The sequence below is a fragment of the Plecotus auritus genome (assembly GCF_963455305.1).
Source record: "Plecotus auritus genome assembly, chromosome: 7".
NCBI lineage: Eukaryota > Metazoa > Chordata > Mammalia > Chiroptera > Vespertilionidae > Plecotus > Plecotus auritus.
In genome coordinates, this window is record NC_137774.1 from 133302384 (window position 1) to 133325638 (window position 23255).

General features: G+C 36.0%; 1 protein-coding gene across 3 annotated transcripts in view; it reads left to right on the forward strand.

Moving 5' to 3' along the window:
• The window catches only part of HOMER1 (homer scaffold protein 1), a 96693-nt gene that overhangs the window by 47807 nt on the left and 25631 nt on the right, over window positions 1–23255 (forward strand). For all 3 annotated transcript variants that reach the window (XM_080679972.1, XM_080679973.1, XM_080679971.1), the window contains exon 5: window positions 1390–1529. In XM_080679972.1, coding sequence (XP_080536098.1) covers window positions 1390–1529 — 140 coding nt within the window. The remainder of the gene's footprint in view (window positions 1–1389; window positions 1530–23255) is intronic.

Genomic DNA, 23255 nt, shown 5'->3' on the forward strand with positions numbered 1-23255 from the left:
GGAAAAAGATTTAATGAGTGAAATTAAAGTTTGAAATAGAGGTTCCATTAGTATTTAAAAAATAGTTAAGTAAGAATGTGGAGTCAAGAGAGTTGTCTTTTGATCTTTGATAGCTTATATAATTTATAGCATTGTGGTACTATTAGCTAAATTATATTTAAGTTTGAAATAAAATGCATTCAGTGGTGTAAAACTAGAAGCCCCCTCAAAAAAAAGTTAGTGTCACCACATCAATATTTTCCATATTTCTTCTTAGCACTTCATGTGCAAGATTTTTCATGTAAAGTATATAAATTATCATAATGTAAGCTATCTCCTTATATTCTTCTATGTTTTTTTCTAATTGGAAGCATTTCCCTGTATTACACATATTCTCCTTCATTTTATTTTAGGAAATCTTGTATTCTTTTAAGTTGACAAATTATGACCATACCTAACCAGTTCCCTAGTGATATTTTCATTTTCTTCCCTAACAATAGACTATTATTTCAAGTCTGAATTTCTATTTCCCAGCAATCACAAGGGGTCCACCAAGCTGCTCTTTCAGTATCTGATGCTAGAACCTCACCTGGTTAATGGTTTATCAAATGACCCCTCATTCTGATTTCTAATATCAAATTTGGATAATTTGATCATGGCAGATGCAAGAATAAGTGTCAGCTTGAGCTTCATTTTAAATTCCATTTATTTTCCTAAGGGATAAGTTAAATTTACCTTGATATGCAGATCAATTAAAAGTAGATTAAGAGGAAATTTTGTGAAGAAAAATAATTCCATTTTGAGTAGGAGTCAAGAAAAGCTGAAATACACTGACATCATTATGTATGTTATAGAGCAGTGGTCGGCAAACCATGGTTTGCGAGCCACATGCAGCTCACCAGCCGCGGTTTGCCACTCTGTTGACTAATGAGTTTGCCGACCACTGTTATAGAGGTATTTCTGACTGCTTTTCTAAGTAATTTCAGGAATTGAGAAGTACGGTAGGTAAAAAGGTTAAAACTTATTGAAGACTTCTCTCTCCACTTTTCTGTCGCACCCTCCCTAATCAAACCTCACATCTCCTTGCATTTTTGTGCCATTTTCTCTTTCTTCTCAAGCAATTCATCGAATATCCTTTATTCTAACTAATTAGTTGCTTATGTAAGCCCCAAAGTGTTTCAGTTCTTTGCAACTATATTCTAACCTGTGTTAGATTTCAGATAGTTTTATTGTGAGTTGCTTTGCTTTAAAAAATGATTTCTCCTTCAAATTTCATTTTTAAGTTTTTGATTCAAATTTTAATTGAAATATATTTCATAAGTAAGCATACATCAGAGTCAGTTTTAACTTTAAGATGATCTTGTGTCTTTTAGTAGAAGCATAACAGTTTTTTATCCCTTTGTTTTTAAGGAATCAGCAGGTGGGGATCTTCAGTCTCCTTTAACACCAGAAAGTATCAATGGGACCGACGATGAAAGAACACCTGATGTCACACAGAACTCAGAGTCAAGGGCTGAACCGACTCAGAATGCATTGCCATTTTCACATAGGTACAAATTCAATTCAACCATCATGATTAAGTAAAATATGTAAACATGGAAAGTTACTTTGGGTTTCAGATGAATCTTGCAAAGTTATAACCCTGAGTGAAAATTCCAGGTCAGATGTTTTTACTGTTTTTGTTAATTTCAGAAAGATTTTAATAATTTATAGTTGCCTGGATGGGCAGGAATGAATATTTCCTTTATCTGTATAAAAAAGGGCTACTGACTAATAATAGTACAAATCATTTTTCAGTGAAACAAGATATGTATTATTGTAAGTCTCTTCTTATTTTCTAACATAGTTGCTGAAAGGCTCCTTGTGTTAATCTGGTTTCCATTTTCATGTATGTTCTTGAGGGTTATAATTAAAAAAAAAATAATTTCCTACTCTGAACTTAAGCTTACCATAGTTTTAGAGGTGATCTCACTGTATGATTTCACAGAAGGAAGCAAGTTATTGGGGTAACTTCTAGAATGAACCTGTTAATGTGAGGATTATTTTTGCACACCAACTAACAGAAAAGAAATCTTCACATGCTTCTGAATTTTAAAAAAGAATTTGATACTTAAAGCAGGTACAGTTTATCCTACATGTGTTCCAAATCAGTCACATTAATTATGGGCCAATTATTAGTACATTTTGGGAATGTAAGGAGGTCTATGAAACTACATTATTGCAAATGTAAACAAATACCTATCAGTCGTCTTAAAGTTCATTTTTACCCTTCTTTTGGCAATTTTTGACTGGGTTGAAATTAAGAAAACAATTTTCCTTTGTTGTGCATCTCTTTTTGGGACCAATTTTTAAAAATCAAATTCTTTAGCATATTCAGAAGAATTGTGAAGTGAGATATTCCAAACTCTTTTTTATGAGAGCCTTAATTTTGAGTGAACTTGTTGGATGTTAGGGGCATAGGATTGAACATATTAGAGACTAGAATTGAGGGACCTCATGGTCAGGCTCAGGAAGAAGAAGAAATTAGGTAAGGTGGTTTTTTTAAGGAATGAATGGGTAGAAACTATTTGACAGTGAGGCTATTCTGATTTATTTCCAAAAAATGCTCATTTACACAAACCGTAGACATATCTTAGAATTATCATGGAGATCATGCTTTACTATTGCAGATTAAGCATGTTCTCTTTTCTGTAGCTATAAAAATGACTGAACACATGAACACTTTTAGTTCTGATCTGAAGACTGTGATTTGTAAAACATTCAGGTTTTTAAAATATGCAATTACAATTAAAGAGCAATGTGATTAGTATGCAATTTTAAAAAATATTTATGTTGAGAGAGGAAAATGTCCTTTTCTATTAAATTATATTTAGTATATCCATTTAATAAATAGACTTCACTACACTGAGTATAATTATAAACTTGAATTCTTTGTAACAATCAAGTCATGTGCATTGAATAGTGTAGCATTTAGAAATAGAATTTTCCTATTTAATATTTGTAAATGCTATTTCTAGTTTACTTTATGCACCAAAAGTTTTCTGAATGTTTATTGTTTTGCTAATCCTTGGTATTTGGAGTTTCTAACTGGGATTGGTCATCGGATGATTTTCTCCACTCCTGGGAGAGTCTAATAGGAGTTATTTACTTTGATTTGAAGATAGAACTTCTTTGACTACTGGAATCTACAGATTAGCCGTGGAGATATTTGAGTTCTGAAAGTAAAACTTAACAGGTCAATTTAAGCTTTTAATTGTGTTAAAAGCATTACATAATCTTATAGTTTTCTTATTATTGTAAAGACATTTTAGCTATAGGATTTTAGATTTATTCTCTGACCTTGTTTTGATTTCTACCTGAGACAAAAGATGATGTATATTGTAGTGAATGTTAGAATCCCAAAATATCAGTTAGAAGAGACCTCAGAGATGATATAAGATAGGATTTTTCAAACTGTGGTAATTTAAAATTAATTTAGGTTATTCATGGCATTCTGAAAAAATGAAATATAATAAAACCAAATAGGAAACATCAGAGTAAAGCGCACATTAAGAGTAGAAACTTTAGCTCAGCTGGAATGGCTTTGTTGGTTGAACGATTTCCAGTGCACCAAAGGGTTGCCAGTTCGATTCCCGATTGGAACATGCGCATGGGTTGAGGTTCGATTCCCTATTGGTGCTCATGCAGAGGACAATCACTCAATCAATCTCTCTCTCTCTCTTTCTCTCTCTCCCTCCCCCACCCCTCTCTCCTTCCTTCCCTCCCCCTTTCCTCTCTCTAAGCATGTCATCGGGTGAGGATTTAAAAAAAAAAGAGTATAAATTTTGTTTCAGTAATGTACATATTTATATGTGTGCTGGATTAACTGTTCCTATTATCCTGTGTAGAGAAAAGATCACTGGAAGACAATTAAAATCTGTTTTAAGGCTTATTTAGACCATTTTGTCTTTCTTCCTTAGTACATTAAAAGTTTTTCTTTTATTTTTCAATTATAGTTGACATTCAATATTATATTAGTTTCAGGTGTACAGCATAGTGATTAGACATTTATATAACTAACGAAGTGATTTCCCCCATAACTCTAGTACCCGCCTGACACCATATATAGTTATTAAAATATCATTGACTATATTCCCTACTCAGTACTTACTTTAACAGAAAAGAATGAATAGCAAAAAAATACTTTGCCAACATTTTTCTGTTCTGGTTGATACTATTTTACTAATAAATAGGGAGCATAATGCTAAAACGTCTATTGTTTGTTTTTGTTTTTAAAAGAAGGATATAGGGAACAGTGATCTAGTCAGTCAAGTTAATTAAGAGTTGATTATAGTAATAGCTACTTAGCTAGCCAATTTGTGCTCTTCTTAGAAATCAGATTTGATGCCTTAATCTCATTAATTTGTGAGTTAACATATCAAAAGAAGACCCTGATTTTCATTTGGTCCTGAACATTTTAGTAATGTGATTATAGTTTGTTTTTTACACTCTGTTAGCTTTTTTTTTTTTTTTTTTTAAATATATTTTATTGATTTTTTTACAGAGAGGAAGGGAGAGGGATAGAGAGTTAGAAACATCGATGAGAGAGAAACATCGATCAGCTGCCTCCTGCACACCTCCCACTGGAGATGTGCCCGCAACCAAGGTACATGCCCTTGACCGGAATCGAACCCGGGACCCTTCAGTACGCAGGCTGACGCTCTATCCACTGAGCCAAACCGGTTTCGGCTACACTCTGTTAGCTTTGTGTATTTTTTAAAAAATACCACTTAGGTTTAAGATATAAGCAAAAATTTTTGTTACCCTTTAAATCTATACAAATTTTCAAATTTATGTGAAAGAGAGAATACTGTTATGAACTCCCATGAACACATATATCACCTAGTCTTAACAGTTATGAAAAAATGGTCATTCTTGTTTCATTTCTATCCCTACAGACTCTTCCACTTCTGGAATTATTTTTAAGGCAAATCTCAGACATATAATTTAATCCACAAATACTTTTTTAAAATTACTTTTGAACTTTTATAAAAGTTATTTATGAAGCTAATACAACTTTTTATTTTCTGTCTAACTCAGTGGCATTATAGGGTTACTTGAATTATTTACTCATTTCTTAGATTTTTATTATACTTCGTAACTAAATTTTAAAATGAATGGGCTGCTCAATACTCCACAGTCAAGTGCTATAGTACTGTTTTATGTCCTTGCCATAAACTATGCAAAAACATTCTCGTTGAATAAGTTTCAATAAATCAATATCTATTTAAATGCTTTTAAAGTTTAAGGATGTGAAAAAGAGGCAGATCGTGAGTATGAAAATGCTTACTAATTTCTTATAGCAAATGATATTAAATTATATCTAAATGGCATCTTTTTCTTAAAAATTACTTTTAAAACTAAATGATAATATCCTTTTGAGACTGTGCAGGTATACACTGTGGCTCACTTGAATGTTCAGGATATCGTTTGAGACAGTAGTCTTAGGTTAGCTATCTATATTAATAATAGAGGAATATGCAAATTGTCTGGGATGCCATCACAGTAACAGTAATGACCGGCAAGTTGCTTGGAGCAACCAAGCCGGCAGGGGGGTTAGCGAGGGATGACCAAACGACTGAACAGCAGGCTGCGTGGGGTGACCAGGCCAGTGTGTGTGGGGGGGGCAGTTGGGGATGACCAGGCTGGCAGGGGGAGCAGTTGTGGGTGACCAGGCTGGCAGGGGGCCAGTTAGGGGTGATCAGGCTGACAGGTGGGCAGTTAGGAGCCAGTGGTCCCAGATTGTGAGAGGGATGTCCGACTGCCGGTTTAGGCCTGATCCCCGGGATCAGGCCTAAACCGGCAGTCGGACATCCCCCAAGGGGTCCCAGATTGGAGAGGGTGCAGGCTGGGCTGAGGGGACCCCCCCCCCGTGCACGAATTTTGTGCACTGGGCCTCTAGTATACTAAATAAAGTAGCTATATACTAATAGAGTAGCATATACATATGGGGGAAGGTTTTGTTCTTTTATTCCAGGGAGTATTGTTTGTTCATAGCATCAGCTATGTGGAATTCTGAAATTTATTTGTTATTTCTTAATAATAATAAATTCCAGGATTTTTTGTTTTTAAGATTTAAAGCTATTTAAAATTCTCTTGGAAATAGTTAATTTTATAGCATCCTCATGCTGTTAGAATATAATACTGAAATATAATATTTAAAACTAAAACTATTAATTTTGTGTATTATAAATTTATGACCTTCAGAGATAGTTATATATGATAAATAACTGCTGTTACATATTTGAGCATTCCAAACAGATATATAGACATTAGTAGCTTGTGAAACTATTTTTTACTAATAAATGTTAACAGTTTTATTATGTTAATAAATATGGGCTATTTTAAGCACTGATTATATTTTAATTATTGTAATGTTTAGATGATAGAGTCTCTCTTTTTAAAAAAATATATATTTTTATTGATTTCAGAGAGGAAGGGAGAGGGAGAGAGAGAGAAACATCAATGATGAGAGAAAATCATTGATCAGCTGCCTCCTGCTTGCCCCCTACTGGGGATCGAGCCTGCAACCCAGCACATGCCCTTCATGGGAATCAAACCTGGGACCCTTCAGTCCACAGGCCGAAGCTCCATCAACTGAGCCAAACCAGCGAGGGCAATAGAGTCTTTTGGTGCTGCTAGAATTTATGCATTTTGGGGGTACTGCACGTATCATCTATTGTGTTTAAGAGATTTTTCTGCCACTACGTGTTTCCAGAAAGTATTTATTAAAAGATGTATGCAGAAACATTACTTTTTAATATATTGATTTTGCTTTAAATCAGCATAACTACAAGTTTACTAAAATTTATGGAATCTGGCTGGGTTAATTGTATTTTAAGATACCTTCATTATCAGAATTTTGGAAAGCTACTATTTTAAAACTGATTTAGGGATTCTTTTACAGTTTCAAAAACTAAATTTCATTGGAAATTTTACATGTCATTTAGTTACATGTTAAAATTTTAAAAAGTGCTTTATATTGAATCAAATGCAGTTTGTACTTCAAAGATGATACAAAGAAGTAAAAAGTGAATTACTGTGAAGAGCTCTGGGGTACTGTACTCTCAATAGCTCTGCCATTTGTCTCCTTTATGAATAGTGAAGAAAACTTGTACGATTATAGATATGAACTACAATAGGAATGATTGTGGCAGATAACTTTTGTGTGTAAAGCTGGGACTGGTTTTACAAGAAGCACTTTGTCATTGATACAATTGCAGATGAAAACTGTAAGTTGTAGGATTCCTCTTATTGTTGCAGTTCCAATTAACTTAAGTACCTTCCACCACTAACCCTCAGAATTAGATTAGGTTTTTAAGAGTTAATTTGAAGGCCAAGATAGTTTGTGAGGGATTGTAACACAACCGTTTGGAGATGTCAGAGTTTCCTTTATCATCATTGTGAACAGATAACACTTTATAAGAAAGTGCTCTAGTAATCTGGTAACATATACACTTAAACATTCTCTAGGAAGTGAAAAGCAGTTTGTACATTTTTAAACAAGATGCAATAAAAATATAGTTTAGTGACCAAGAATGTTTATTAGTTTTCTAAAGAAGTATAAATTTCCTATCTTGAATTTTAAAAGAACTAACCTTTATTCTCATCTGATGTGTGAAAAGCTTTTGAAGAAATTTTAAAATTTGCTGAAGCTTTTTTTCAGGCTTTATAATTTAACTAGAGACCCGATGCACGAAATTCATGCAAGAGTAGGCCTTTGCAGCCCCGGCTCTGTCCAGAAGGTCGTCTGCTGTTCGGTTGTTCGGTCGATTTGTGTATTACACTTTTATTATTATAGATATAGGTTATTTGCAAGAAGAAAACTACTATTCATTTGATATAAAGACATTACTAACCACCTTCAATAGAGATTAGTCCTTTCTCCTTCTCCTTGGCATTAACATTGTTGGCAAAGAATTAATGGCAAAGAACATTCACCAGTCTATCCCTTGTGATTGTCAACTTCTGTTTTCAAGATGACCAGCTGGAGTTAATGGTGTGGTTATTCACAAGAGGTTATTTGTAACTTCTTCCCTGTAGAGGGCTTTTAAAAATTCATAATTTTCTTCAATTTTGCTCTTAGAAGACCATCATGAGGATTCCAGTGGAAGGGAGGTTTGGAACATGGACAGCTCTGTTCTCAGACTTAGGGAAAATGTTCTTCCTTTGAATTTGGCTTTCCATCTTTCCTCTTACTAGAACAGTAAGGGACAAGTAAACATAGAGGACAAGCAGGCCCCTTAAATGTGTGAAATTTGTGGTGACTATGACAGTAAGGAATTGTGAGGTCTGTGGTAAAGTAGAATGGGTGAGGTTCACTTACCTATATTAAAGGTCTTAGGCTAAGCAAAATAAGCTAGTTAAAGTCAAATATCACATGATCTAACTTATATGTGGAATTGAATGAACAAAATAAACTGATGAACAAAATAGGTCAGTGCATAGAACAGAGTGACAGATCTCAGAGGGAAGGGGGGTTGAGGGGACAGGAAGAGATTAACCAAAGAACATATGTATGCATACATACATAACCCATGGACACAGACAATAGTGTGGGGTCGGGGCAGGGTAAAGGGGGGCACAAGGGAGGGTGAAATGGGAAACATTTGTAATAATGTCAACAATAATTTTTTAAAAAAATCAATGTTAAAATACGGAGGGATTGGGACTAGATGACCCATCTGGTTTCCAGTTTAGACTTTCAAATGGCATCTGTGATTTATATATGGTTTAGCTCAGGGTAAGGATTTCTAGCTGATAATATCCTTATAAACTCCTGGTGGAGGTATTTGGGAAGATATGACTTGCAGATTTGGAATATTGGATATTTTCTCTTTGCTGACGTATTACTCTGTCAGGTGTTATCCTCTCAAACACAGAAATCTGACCATGTCATGTTCCCTCTTAAAATATTTCAGTGGCACAGTGTATGTGGACCAATCCATGGTCATCAGAGGAGGCCTCCCCAGCCTCATCATCTGTGCTTCTGTAGCAGTTACTCTGATTGCTTGTACTCCTCCACATACAACCAAGCAAACATGCTCTTGCTCACGAGCAAGTCTCTGTTTCCTTGTTTTTGAATGTCCTCCCTTTTCTTTGCAATGGCTGCATATACACATGAGACACACACACTTCATACATCCTCCCACCTGACTTCTGCCTCTAACTTGACCACCAACTGGTCAATCCCTGTGTATATATTCTATAAGTTACAGCATCGCCTTCTCTGGCAAGCTTTCTTTCATGCTGTCAGACTGAATTATGTTCCTTCCCCTCTTAAATCCCTGTTACCTTCAAACTGACATATGGAGGTTAACATTAACCTCTCAGCCTCTTCTGGGGCAAGGATTGTGTTTTATTTATTTGTATCCCTGCTGTATCCATGGTAAACATTCAATAAACATATGAATGAAACAATTTACCTCACAGAAATTGAGTACATGTTCTGAATGTCCTTGGTACTGTCAGCTAAAGTTACACCTATGGATTCATAGACCTTGAAGCTAAGATATAAAATGAGCTATATTCCTTGAAAATCAGTCATTGTTATCAAACTTAAGAATTTAACTGACTACCTAATTTTCTTGAAAGCTTCCTAATTTGTACAAAGAAATTTTAAAGATAATGTGTTAATAAACAATGTTGTTAAGTACTTAAATAATGTGAAAGATGCTAAAATGTGCATTTTTCTTAATAGAATAATTTTTTTTTTCTTGAGAATAATTTTTCTCATTTAAAAAACAGTGCATAGTCACTTAATGGTATATTTTCTGTGGAATTAGACAATATTTATATGCTTTGTTTTTAAACTAATTATTCCTAAAATGTTTTTTTTAAAAAATTTCATCTCTTATAAAGTTCAACACAAGTATCCTATCTAATAAAAGAGTAATATGCAAATTGACCATCACTCCAACACACAAGATGGCCGCCCCCATGTGGTCAAAGATGGCTGTCCCCATGTGGACACAAGACGGCCGCCACAAGATGGCCAGCAGGGGAGGGCAGTTAGGGGCAATCAGGCCTGCAAGGGAGGGCAGTTGGGGGCGATCAGGCTGGCAGGGGAGCAGTTAGGCATCAATCAGGCTGGCAGGGGAGTGGTTAGGGGGTGATCAGGCTGGCAGGCAGAAGCGGTTAGGGGCAATCAGGAAGGCAGGCAGGTGAGCATTTGGGAGCCAGCAGTCCTGGATTGTGAGAGGGATGTCCGACTGCCCGTTTGGGCCTAAACGGGCAGTCGGACATCCCTTGAGGGGTACCAGATTGGAGAGGGTGCAGGCTGGGCTGAGGGACACTCCCTCTCCCCCGTGCGTGAACTTCGTGCACCAGGCCTGTGGTTTATTATAAACTCAAGTGAAATTAAGGACAATGAATTTTTTTTAAATTGAGAATTGTATTAATTTTTTTAATTAATTTTATTGGGGTGACATCAGTCGACATGATCAGATACGTTTCAGGTGTGAGTTTCCATGTTACAAGGTCTGTATATTGCACTGTGTGCCCCACCCAAAGTCAAATCTTCTCCTGTCCCCATATATTAGGACCCTCTTCTCCCCCCTATATTCACATGAAAATAGCTGACAGTTAATTCACTGAAATATATTGAAAATTGTCATGCTCCTAGGACCACCTTCCTTGTGGGGTGTGGAAAATGTTGATATGACTAAACAGTTGAAATAAATGTATAATTTATTATCTATCAGTTTGCCATTTTCCATTGACAATTTAGCTTGTCCGTATATCCACTATAGACAAAATAGTTAATTTTTTTACTCTGGCCAAAAATAAAATCTAAACATTTATGTTAGAACTATGAAGATAGAAGGAACTTTGCTATTACATAGTCCGGCGACTTCATTTTACAGAAGTGGAATCAAGTCCATGGAAGAGGCATTTAGTATCATTATTTGCTAATAGCTAGATTAACCAGAGACGTAGGTCCCCAGAGTTATTGATCATCAGGGTCCATACTGGTGGAGGCAGCTGTTTTTCTACTAAACTCCAGAAATGTTTTCTGTATCACATTTCAGATACTTATCATCTTGATTTTTATCACTGTTCAACACACATCCTATATAATAAAAGGCTAATATGCAAATCAACCAAATGGCGGAATGACCAGTCGCTATGATGTGCTCAATGTAGGAGCTGCCCCCTGGTGGTCAGTGCACTCCCACAGCAGGAATGCCGCTCAGCCAGAAGCCCTAAGCAGGGCTCATGGCTGGTGAGCGCAGCGGTGGTGGCAGGAACCTCTTCCGCCTCCGTGGCAGCGCTAAGGATGTCCATCAGTCAGACATCCCCAGAGGGCTCCCGGACTGTGAGAGGGCGCAGGCCGGGCTGAGGAACCCCCCCACCCCGAGTGCATGAATTTCATGAACCAGGCCTCTAGTTTACTATAGCTTGCTAAACTCCCCCACTAGATTCTTAGTTTCTGGGCTAAGCCTGGTTGAGTTACATTTCTTGGTATCCCATAGAGTTTAATGAATAAATTTGTTGAGTGGATAAATATATGTGTTTTTACTGAGAGATAATAGGAAGGGTTAAATAAGTTAGTGCAACTTGATCATTAGCATAAAAATATATCATATACCAGGCAGGGCTAACAAAGATACCAATATTAAGAGTAATTAGTTTACTTTTTAAATTCTAACAGGAATCACTTAGCTGTTAATAGTCACATTAATATTTTAGTAACATTTTTATTGAAATGTAATTCACATCTAAACAATTCATCTATTTAAAGTGTACTATTAAGTGGTTTTCAGTATATTCGCAGAGTTGTGCAACCATCACCACAATCCATTTTAAAACATTTTTATCACCTTCCCCAAAACCCTGAACCCATTAGCAATCACTTCCCTTTTCTCCTTCACACACTCCAGGAATCTACTTTTTATCTCTGTAGAATTGCCAATTCTGGACATTGTTATCAATGGAATCATACAATATGTGAACTTTTATGACTGGATTCTTTCAGCATGTTTTTCAAAGTTTACTCGTGTTGTAGAATGTATAAATATTTCATTTCCTTTTATTGCCTAATAGTAGTCCATTGTGTGGATATACCACCTGGTATTAATCCACTCATCGGTTGATAGACATTTAGGCTGTGTCCACTTTTTGAAAGTTCCACCATTGTTATGAATGATGCTGCTGTGAACATTGTGTACAAGTTTTTATGTGGACATATGTTTTCAGTTCTCTGGATATACTAGTATACCTACAAGTGGAATTGCTGGCACGTGTGGTAGTTCTACATTTGCAAAGCACCTGCACTATTTTATATTCCCACCAGCAGTATATAAGGTTCCACTTTCTCTACATTATCAGCCCTTGTTATTGTCTTTTTTATTATAGCCATTCTAGTAGGTGGGAAAATGATATCTCTGAGGTTTTGATTTGTATTTCCCTGATGGCTAATGTTGAACATTGTTTCATGTGTCTATTGGCCACTTGTAAATCTTTGGAGAAAGCTCATTTTTAATTGGGCTGTTCGTTTTTTTTGTTGTTGAGTTGTAATTCTTTATATATTCTAGATATTAACTCCTTATGAGATAAATGATTGGCAGATATTTTCTCCAGTTCTGCGGATTGTCTTTTCACCTTCTTGACGATGTTCTTGCAATACAAATGTTTTTAATTTCATTTAAGTCCCATTTTTCTATTTTTTCCCTTTGTTGCTTATGCTTTTGGTGTCATGTCTAAGAAACCATTGCCCAATTCAAAGTCATTAAGACTTATGTTTTTCTCTAAGAGTTTTATAGTTTTAACTCCTACAGTCAGATCTGGTTCATTTTGAATGAACTTTTCTATATGATGTGAGGCCCAACTTCATTCTTTTGCATGTGGATATCCAGTTGTCCCAGCACCATTTGGTGAAAAGACTATTCTTTTCCTATTGAGTTGTCTTGGCATCCTTGAAAAATAATATCTGACCATAAATGTGAGGGTTTATTTCTGAACTCTCAGTTCTATCCCATTCATCTATCTGTCCTTTTGCCAGTACCATAGTATCTTTATTATTATAGCTTTGCAGTAAGTTTTTAAATTGGGAATGTGAGTCTTCCAACTTTATTCTTCCTTTTTAAGATTGTTTTGACTATTCTGAGTCCCTAGAATTTTCATATGAATTTTAGGACCAGCTTGTGATTATCTGCAAAGAAGCCAGGTAGGATTCTGATAGGAATTGTTGAATCTATAGAACAATTTGGATGGCTAGCCATCTTAACAATGTTAAGTCTATCAATCTATAAACATGGGATGATTTCTTATTTATTTAGCTTTTCTTTAATTTCTTTCAAAAAATGTTTTTAGCTTTCAGAGTATAAGTTTTATACTTCTTTTGTTAAATTTATTCCTATGTATTTTATTCTTTTTGCTGCTGTTATTAGTGGAATTATTTTCTTAGTAATTTCATTTATTAGTTTTAATAGTTTTTAGTAGCTTCCTTAGGATTTATACAAAATCATGTCATCTGCAAATAGAGATAATTTTACTTCTTCCTTTCCATTCTTTTTATTTTATTATTGTCTAAAGTTTTACATATGTCTCCTTTTTCCCAAATTGACCGCCCCCCTCCCAGCCATTCCAACCCCGGGCAAGCCTCCACCGCCTCCGTGTCTGTGTCCATTGGTTATGCTAATATGCATGCATACAAGTCCTTTGGTCTCTAATCCCCCTCCCCTACCTTTTGTCTCTACATCGATCCAGTTTATTCTGTTCATCAGATTTTTTTATTCACTTGATTTTTAGATTCACTTGTTGATAGATATGTGTTTGTTGTTCATAATTTTTATCTTTACCTTTTTCTTCTTCTTCCTCTTCTTAAAGAATACCTTTCAGCATTTCATATAATACTGGTTTGGCAGTGATGAACTCCTTTAGCTTTTTCTTATCTGTGAAGCTCTTTATCTGCCCTTCAATTCTGAATGATAGCTTTGCTGGGTAGAGTAATCTTGGTTGTAGGTTCTTGTTATTCATCACTCTGAATATTTCTTGCCACTCCCATCTGGCCTGCATAGTTTCTGTTGAGAAATCAGCTGACAGTCGTATGGGTTCTCCCTTGTAGGTAACTAACTTTTTTCTCTTGCTGCTTTTAATATTCTCTCTTTGTCTTTTGCTCTTGGCATTTTAATTATGATGTGCCTTGGTGTGGTCCTCTTTGGATTCCTTTTGTTTGGGGTTCTGTGTGCTTCCTGGACTTGTAAGTCTATTTCTTTCACCAGGTGGGGGAAGTTTTTGGTCATTATTTCTTCAAATAGGTTTTCAGTATCTTGCTCTCTCTCTTCTTCTGGCACCCCCATAATTCTGATGTTGGTACGCTTGAAGTTGTCCCAGAGTCTTCTTACACTATCTTCAACTTTTTGGATTTTTTTTTTGCTTTTTGCTTTTTCGGTTGAGTGTTTTTTGCTTCTTTGTATTTCAATTCTTTGACTTGATTTTTGTGATCCTCTAGTCTGCTGTTGGAGCTCTGTATATTATTCTTTATTTCAGTCAGTGTATGCTTAATTTCTAGTTGGTCCTTTTTCATATCTTCGAGGGTCTCATTATATTTATCGGCCTTTTCTAGGATATTCTTGAAAAGCCTTATAACCATGGTTTTGAATTCTATATCCAGTCGTTTGTTTTCCTCCATTTCTTTCGTTTGTGATCTGATTCTTTGACGCCGCATTTTCACTGCTTCCCTGAGTTGGTAAGGTAGATTTGTGTGCTAGGTTTCCAATATGGCCCAGTGGGTCTGCCTCCCCAGTTAACCTGAGGTGGACACTCTTGGTGCACCCCTTTGTAGACTGTGTGTACAGCCTTGTTGTAATTAAGTCTTGATTGTTGTTGGTATCACTGGGAAGAATTGACCTCCAGGCCAGTTGGCTGTAAGGATCAGCTGTGTCTACGCTGGGAGAAGTTCGGTGCTGGAGACAGCCTTATAGGATTAGACTTGCCAAATTGCAATAGCCTCTGTGCTCAGCTTGGGTGGGGTGGAGTCTCAGTTTTGGCTTCCTGTCAGCCTTGCCCTTGTGCGCACGTGCGCGCCTTCAGACCTCTGCCTTCCCCGGCTCCCGAGTCTCCGCCCGAGAGTCCAGACTCCCCCCACAAGAGCGTGGGTCCCCAGGGGCTCGCCTGGAACTGGGGTCCAGTGCAGTCAGAACTGGGGCTCAGTGCAGTCAGGAGCCTCCGACTCCCTTCCACTAGGGAAAGCCTGTGGCAACCTCCGCAGCCTTTGTGCGCACTGGCACGTGCGCGCCTTCAGACTTCTGCCTTCCCCAGCTCCTGAGTCTCCGCCCGAGAGTCCAGACTCCCCCCGTAAGAGCGTGGGTCCCCAGGGCCTCGCCCGGAACTGGGGTTCAGTGCAGTCAGAACTGGTGTTCAGTGCAGTCAGAACTGGGGTTCAGTGCGGTTGGGGGCTTCCTTCCCCCTTCCACCAGAGAAAGTCAGCCAGGCTCTCAGCCGCCCTTCCTCTCTACGCGCACAAAGACCCTTTGCTGTACCTCTAATTCTCTGTGAGCTTTTCTCTTTCCTTTTAGTTGTAGAATTTTCACTCAGCCAGCCTTCCTGTGGTTCTGGATGATGTCCGTTTTGTCTTTTAGTTGTAGTTTTGAAATTGTTGTGCGAGGCAGCAGTTCAGGTGTTTACCTATGCTGCCATCTTGGTTTCTCCTCTCAATCTGTTCTTGTTCATCAAATTATGTAGATCATTATATCCCACATATGAGTGAGATCATGTAATATTTATCTTTCTCCGACTGGCTTATTTGGAACTGGAGAGCATTATGCTAAGCGAAATAATTTCTTTCCATTCTTGATGTCATTTATTTCATTTTCTTGACTGGTTGCCCTATGTAGAACTTCCAGTACAATGCAGAATAGAAATGACAAGAATGAACATCCATGTCTTGTTCCCTATTTTAGGGGGACACTTTCAGTCTTCTACCATTAGGCATGATATTAGCTATGGGGTTTGTTTGTTTTTTAGATGCTCTTTATCAGGTTGAAGAAGTTCCACTACATTCCTCTTTTTAGTGTTTTTCCCATTAATATTTTTGTTTTTAATGGAAAAGCTGGACTCCTTATTTCCTTACATTCTGATACCTACTGGATAGTTTCATTGTTTTTGTTTTTTGAAAGTCAGAAAAGATCATTTCTCCAATTGGACTTTTTTTCCTACTACGGAGACAACCAATTTTCCTTGGTAGATGACTTCTGGGACCACCTTTAGTTTTGGAACTTATTGGAGTCAACATGTCCCATGGAAGAAGAGGATCTGAAGTTTATTCTAATTGAAACCATGCAAGTAATCCCTGACCAAGAGAGAGAGGGAGAAACTAACATGGGAGAAACAAGACAATTTAAAAAGACAGAATCATCACAGTTTTAACTTTGAAGAGCCAAAAGAAGTAATACTTTTAAAGAAGACACTTAACCGTGTGAATTCCTGTGTATGCCTACATGGCATTTAAGATATTTCCATTTAAGATATCTTGGAAGAAAAAAATGACTTGGCATGGCATCACGTGTTTTTTGTTTTTTGTTTGGCAAAATACTATTATTATATTTGCTCCACTTAATTTTCAGAAAACTCAAAAGCCCTTGATGAAGAACATTTTTTGTTTTTTTGAAAATCAAAATAGCTATTATTCCTGATAAAGATAGTGAAAAAACTAAGCAACCTAATTTTCCTGGACTTCACAGTAGAACTGGTTCATAGATGCCATTTCTTTTAAAACTTAATGTAGCATTTTCCTACATGTAATCTGATCCTCATTTCTTTGGTTGTCATATGAGAACACTTCACTCCCCACCTCACAGGGTTGTTGTGAGGCAAATTTTAAATGTTTTTAAGAGTGTAGTGTTGATAACTCTTGACTGTCTCCTTGTTGATAGTTTCTATAATCATAAGATTTTGTTTCTTTTAAAATTTGCAAGTGCTTTCCTATGGCTATGAATGGATATCAGGTATATTGAAATGGAAATAAGATAATGGAGTTATATTTGACTTATTAATGAACATCCTTGTAAATAATTTAACTGCATGAAATGTTGCACTGATTTTTTTTTCAACTAAGCTTTCATACAGTTATAATTAAAGAAGTGCTAAAGTAAAAGTGTCTGGTTTCCCCTTTTATTTAGTTGAGATTTAATTATTCATTTCTGTAAGATAAAAGGTAACTCAACTCATCAAATTCAAATGAATAAAAAATATGAAAAACACAATGAAATAGATGTAATTTAAAGAAATTAAATGAAAATCTTGAAACGAGGTTCAAGCTTGTGTAGAGATGACCAGAATTCAGACAAGTGAAAACAGTAACACTGTGTTATTAGGTAGAAGTGAAATCTTAGTAATATTTTCATTAAAAATAGGGTTACTGTAGGAATAGCGCTTTGATGAGTCAGAAAGAAAATCTGCATATACTAAATAAATGAAAAATTTTAAAATATGAGTTAAAATTCATGCATAGAAAATTCTTGATAGCCTGCAGAATTTGCTTTTATTTGTACAATTTTATTTTTACAACCTAGGACGGGAAGTAATTGTATAGCATTTTGTATTTCACATAATCAATCAATTTGATTTTTGCAAGTCAAAGCTTACTGGTAGATATAGTATGTGAACAGATAATGGCTTACACAGTGAGACTTTAAAATTGCAGTCAGATGTCTGTGTTCTACTGCTTTGTTCTTACTGTGTAACAGATTCAAAAGGCATATCAATTCAATGTGAATTTAGGGGTTTGGGCTTATAATCTGGTATTTGTAAACAAATAATTTAGAAAATGTATTCTTACTATATCATTTAAATGTTTGTTTTATAACTTATTCTATACACTATAAAAATGAGAATGGGCATAGTGCTAGGTTGTGTGTTGGGATCAAGAAAGTACTTAAAATCAGAATTTTTTTATATTCTTCACTTAAAAAAATAAATAGCTTTAGATGAACCTTGTATACTTCACTGCGCTAGAGATCCTACTGCTCCATATGTCATATACATATCACAAAATCCACTCACTTATTTAACTTGTGTAGCGGTGGGAACTACAGAAGGAGCCTTTCTTGGGCTAACTCAGTTTATCCTTTATTTGCTCTCTTTCAATAGTTTCATAATTTGCCCTTATTGCAGCATTTTATGTATACATTCATATCTACTACTGATATGAATGATGTAAATTGGTCCATAGTATATTATTCTTTATTCAGTTTAATGCTCATATCTTTGAATACACAGCAAGAATAATATTTTGGAAATTCTAACCTCATAATAATGAGAAAAACATTATGCAGTTTGAGCTAGTTTGAGAAAAATTAAGAAATTATTGATTAATTTTATGTATAACCATTAATAAAATGAAGCTTCTTTGAAAATTATTTCTGAACCTGGTTTCTATTGCCCCTACTGTTGTTTTAACACCAAAGTGGGATCTAATACTGAGAAGTTATTACTAATACTAGAGTAAGAGTGCTTTCTTTTTCTCTGAAATACAATTACATCTAGTTTTATATATGTGTTCTTCTAATCAGTCTGTCATAGAAAGCAAATGTTAAAGTGGGTGAACATATGCCTCAGAAATAATAAAGAAATATAACAGTATTAGTCATTATCTTAACAGTATTACTTTTCTGATCTTTAAAACTTACAAGGGCTATCTTGTATCAGTGCCCATTTTATTGTGGAAATAACAGTTCATAGAATGCATCCTGAGTCTGATTTAATTCTAGAGAGGATAATTTCCTGGGAGAAAATGTGTATAATATAGTGGTTTTGTGATCACTTTGTTGATCTCTAAAAATAAAACACATTCTTATCATTATATCCCTCTCAAAAATAAAGGGGTTGAACTTGGGTTCTTTTGATTGTATCACCAATAGCGTTCATTTAGGCAAATCACTTCATCTCTCTGAACTGGTTTCCTCATCTATTAAGTGAAATAAGAGGGGAGTGAATAATGATTTCTAAGGCCCTTTCTCTTGATTATCTTAACATGATTATCCCTGTAGTCCAGGAAATGAATAAGATTCCTCTCGTGGTCTTCTGTGGCTGGGCATGAGGTTTAGTGCTGAGTTTATAATCCTTAAAAACATTGATATGTTACTGTGCTACATAAACGAATCTATTACCTACGTCAAATTAGCTACCTCTTTACATAGCATATTAGGAAAAAGAAGTATTGTGTCCTTGCTTTCGCATTGTGTGCACACATAATTTAAATTCCTTCCAGATGGCACTGTGGATTCAAAATATGTGATCCACCAGTTCTTACTTTTCAACGATAGATTCATTTGAAATGAGGGCACTAACATAGGAGGTAGCATAACATCATAATGTCCTTGAATGGATTATTGTAATGGATACATTTCTGAACTATACTGCTCCCTAATAGCTAAACTTACAGATGGAAACCCATAGTGAATATTAAATTTTCTAAACTTCGTAAATCTTCTATACTTGGGAATGGAGTTTAACAGTATAAAATAAAACAGCAAAGTGAAAGAAACTTGCTCTGTGCAGTAGCTGTTATTGAAACAATGGAAAATGGTGAAGTCTGACATGCTGTTTTGGGGGAAAGTAAGATATAAGAACTTAATAAGTAATATATGGTTATGTCTGGGAAATAATATTGTAGGCATTTAGCACTTGGCATGGTGTTGATGTCTCACCTGTGAGTGATACCTCAGTCTAACACCACTTGTAGATGAATTATAGGAAGAAAGCATTATACCCTGAAAGACCAGGGAAGGATACTCCTTACTTTTAACTCACTAAAGTTCAGTGACACTGACAGAGAAATATCATTTTTGTCCTTTTTCAATTTTTTTCCCCTCTAGAGATCATCTTATAACTGTCCATTCATGTTAGTTTAGAACTCTGAATGCTTGGCTAGGTGCACTGTCCTTAGTACTTCTAAAGATTAGGTAGCATGATGTACATGGAAATCTATCCATTAAAGACTAGGTGTAGATGGGCTTATACCTAAACCTATGTTTTTATAATTTTTATAGTCTTATCTCTGCTCATTTTGTTTTATAATTATCTTATGAGAAGCAGAACAGATGTAATTTCCCTATTTTTCAGGGTGAAAATCTGAGGTGTAAGGAGATTAGGGAATCTTTAAAAAACCTATAGATACCTGAATTAGAATTTGACTCTAATCCTTTGATTCTCTGCTCCTATCTTCCCCTCATTTATCATAAAGAAAGTTTAAGTTTCTATATGGAGACCAAACTTGAAAGAAATGATAGCTAACAAAATTCATTTATTATTTGGCACAAAAACAGGTTATGAATCTTTAAATGTGCAGTTGAAGTTCATGAATAAGTATTAGGTCTGTAGGCATTTAATTCATTTAAGAATGTATTATGTATTTAGGTTAAGTCAACATGGTCATGTTGATTTTATAGTTATTTACATTGGCAAATATCTTTCTTTTGGCAAATACCTTAACAGAGTTCAGTGTGTACACTTGTGTATGTGTAGTCTTAGTATTCTTTATTATATAGCTGCAAGCAAAGGAAAATTATTAGGGGATCTTATGTTTGGGTAATTTGTGTGAGTAAACTTATACTGTGCTTTCTTGGCTTAGTAATATAGTTAAGAATACAATCTGGGTATTGCCTAAGTAGCTGGCTAATGGTTTTATTTCTGCTTAGAGCTAACTTTAATGTTTCCAGACCATCATGGCATGAGCAAACAGAACACTTGTCCTCAGATGTGCGTGTAGGCTAAGGCAGCTTAGCGGCATCTAGAGGGGGCCTCATAGCAGAAGGTATTTCTTGGGAGCAGCAGGTTGAAACTTTTAAATAGCTTCACAAGTATTTTGCAAAAGATGGCTAATAGGCCCTGAATGGTTCAAAAAGTAAATTTTATTTGAAGGTAAAGAGTTTAAAACTGTAAACCAATGATTTCAACCAGATGTTAAAACTGAAAACCATGTCCAGAGAATGGGAGGCACAATTATCCTTGTGGAGTGTTTTTATATGTATGCATATGTCTATATATAATCATGTGGCTTGGAAGTCATTAAATGACTAACAAGTTGTATATGTAACATCTCCATGAGCCACACACAAAAGCAATTAGTGGTCTAACTCGGCATGACCAGCTGTTTCTGGCAATTATCCACATGTAGGTCCATCTTAATACTCATTTATTCAAAATCATTTATCCGGCATGTCTGTTTGAAAAAACATGAGTAAGATTGCCCTCGAGGAGCTTTGTGAGACTGTAGACTACATAAGCAGTATGACAGTGATCTGTGATGTTGAGAGGTAGTGATTCATGGGGTGCTTTAGAAGCCCCAAAGAGTCCCAGCTCTCTCCCTAGCTACGTCCATACTCTCTGATCTCATACTTCCTTTTACATTCTTTTGACATATTTAATTGTCAGGCATTATGGGTACATCAGCAAACAAGAAAAATATCTCTGTTCTCATGGTGTTTAAACTTAAGTGGGGAACAAAAAAACTAATTAAATACCTGTATAATTACTGTTATGAATAGTATCATGAAAGTAGAGATCAAAGAGAGAGGGAGAGGGCAGGTATTGGGGCAGTGGTATGGCTGGATAGAAGTGTAGGCCTTGAGGAGTCACACATCACTCATCCTTGAGAATAGAAGCAGCCCCAGGAGAGTGGGGAAGGAGCAGTCCAGACAGAGGGGGGAGCATCTCCTTTGCCTTGAAACAATTAGGTGTTTAGTGTCTTCATCTGAGGTCATGGTAGTGACAGTGAAAAAGACTATAGAGAAAATAAGGATGGAAGAAATGAGAGAATTGTTCATTGTGTAGCTTTGAGAGCAAGGGAATAAGAAAAGTTAAAGATATTTCTAGCCTCTACTTTGTATGGCTTTTGAGCAATAGCCATATTTATTTCATCATTGAATTCACATTGTCTGGTATAGTACTTGATACATAGTAGGTGATAAATATTTATAAATCATGTGACTGGTCAGCTGTTTCTTATATGTCAGATTTTTTTCTACAGTTAAGGTAGAAATTCCTTTGAGGATGAGAAAAATGTCATATACATATGCCCCAAAATACTAGACACATAAAAGGTGATAAATACTATTGATTTATTGTTAATTGCTGAATTAAGTTCAGAAATTGCATAAACGGACAGCGTATTATCTAATAACCATCAAAATGCTAGTGCAGCCGTGGGCAAACTACGGCCCGCGGAGCCGAAAGAGTGGAGGGTTCTCTTGCTCTCTCCTCCGCTCCTTTACTTTGAATTTATATTAGTTCACACAAACACTCCATCCATGCTTTTGTTCCGGCCCTCCGGTCCAGTTTAAGAACCCATTGTGGCCCTCGAGTCAAAAAGTTTGCCCACCCCTGTCACATGACTTAATGAATTAGAAATGCAAATCTTTTAAAAAATTATTTACTGATTTGAGAGAGAGAGAAAGTGGGGGGTGGGCATTGATTTCCTGTTCTACTTATTTATGCATTCATTAGTTGATTCTTATATGTTCCCTGACTGGGGATTGAACCCACAGCTTTGGTATATCACAGTAATGTTCTAATCAACTGAGCTACTGGGCAAGGCCTAACAATGCACATCTTAATGCATTGATAACAAAATGAACTTAAACTTCCTTAATTTTGTCTGTCTTCTCCAAATAGAACCCAAGCGCCAAAATGTATAAATGCCCAAATTTTATAGAATTTGTCATATGATTCTCAATTGCTAAAAATATTAAAGAAGAGATACTTATGACTATGTTATAAATCTAGAATATTACTAGCACTGTCTGGTTGATCATTTATGAATATAGTGTTAAGTGGTATCAGTAAATGGAATCTAAAATGTTTTTCTTTTTTCTTAAATTTCTCTATTCCCTTTTACAGAAAATGCATATGAAAAATTAATTTAACAATACTCTCAAGAGATTAACATTTTTAAATTGCTTATGAAAGTGGTTGCCATAGATCATGTCATTTTAATATAATTCTTGAAGAAACTGAGCATGGAAACTAGCTTTAGCTTTCCAGATCTATACTTACATTAGTAGCCCTGCTCATGAATTCGTGCGCCAGTAGTACTCTATGAGGCCTGGCAGCTCTGTGCCCACTGCCCAGAGGCCCTCCGCGGCCGGCAATTGTTGCTACGGCAATGAAGCAAGCGTCCCGCCCCGGACGCTCTGCCCCCACTTCCCATAGGCCCTCCATGACCGGGGTGGAACGCTTGCCTTGTCACCATAGCAACGAAGCAAGCATTCCGCCAGGCCTCTCACGCTGCCCAC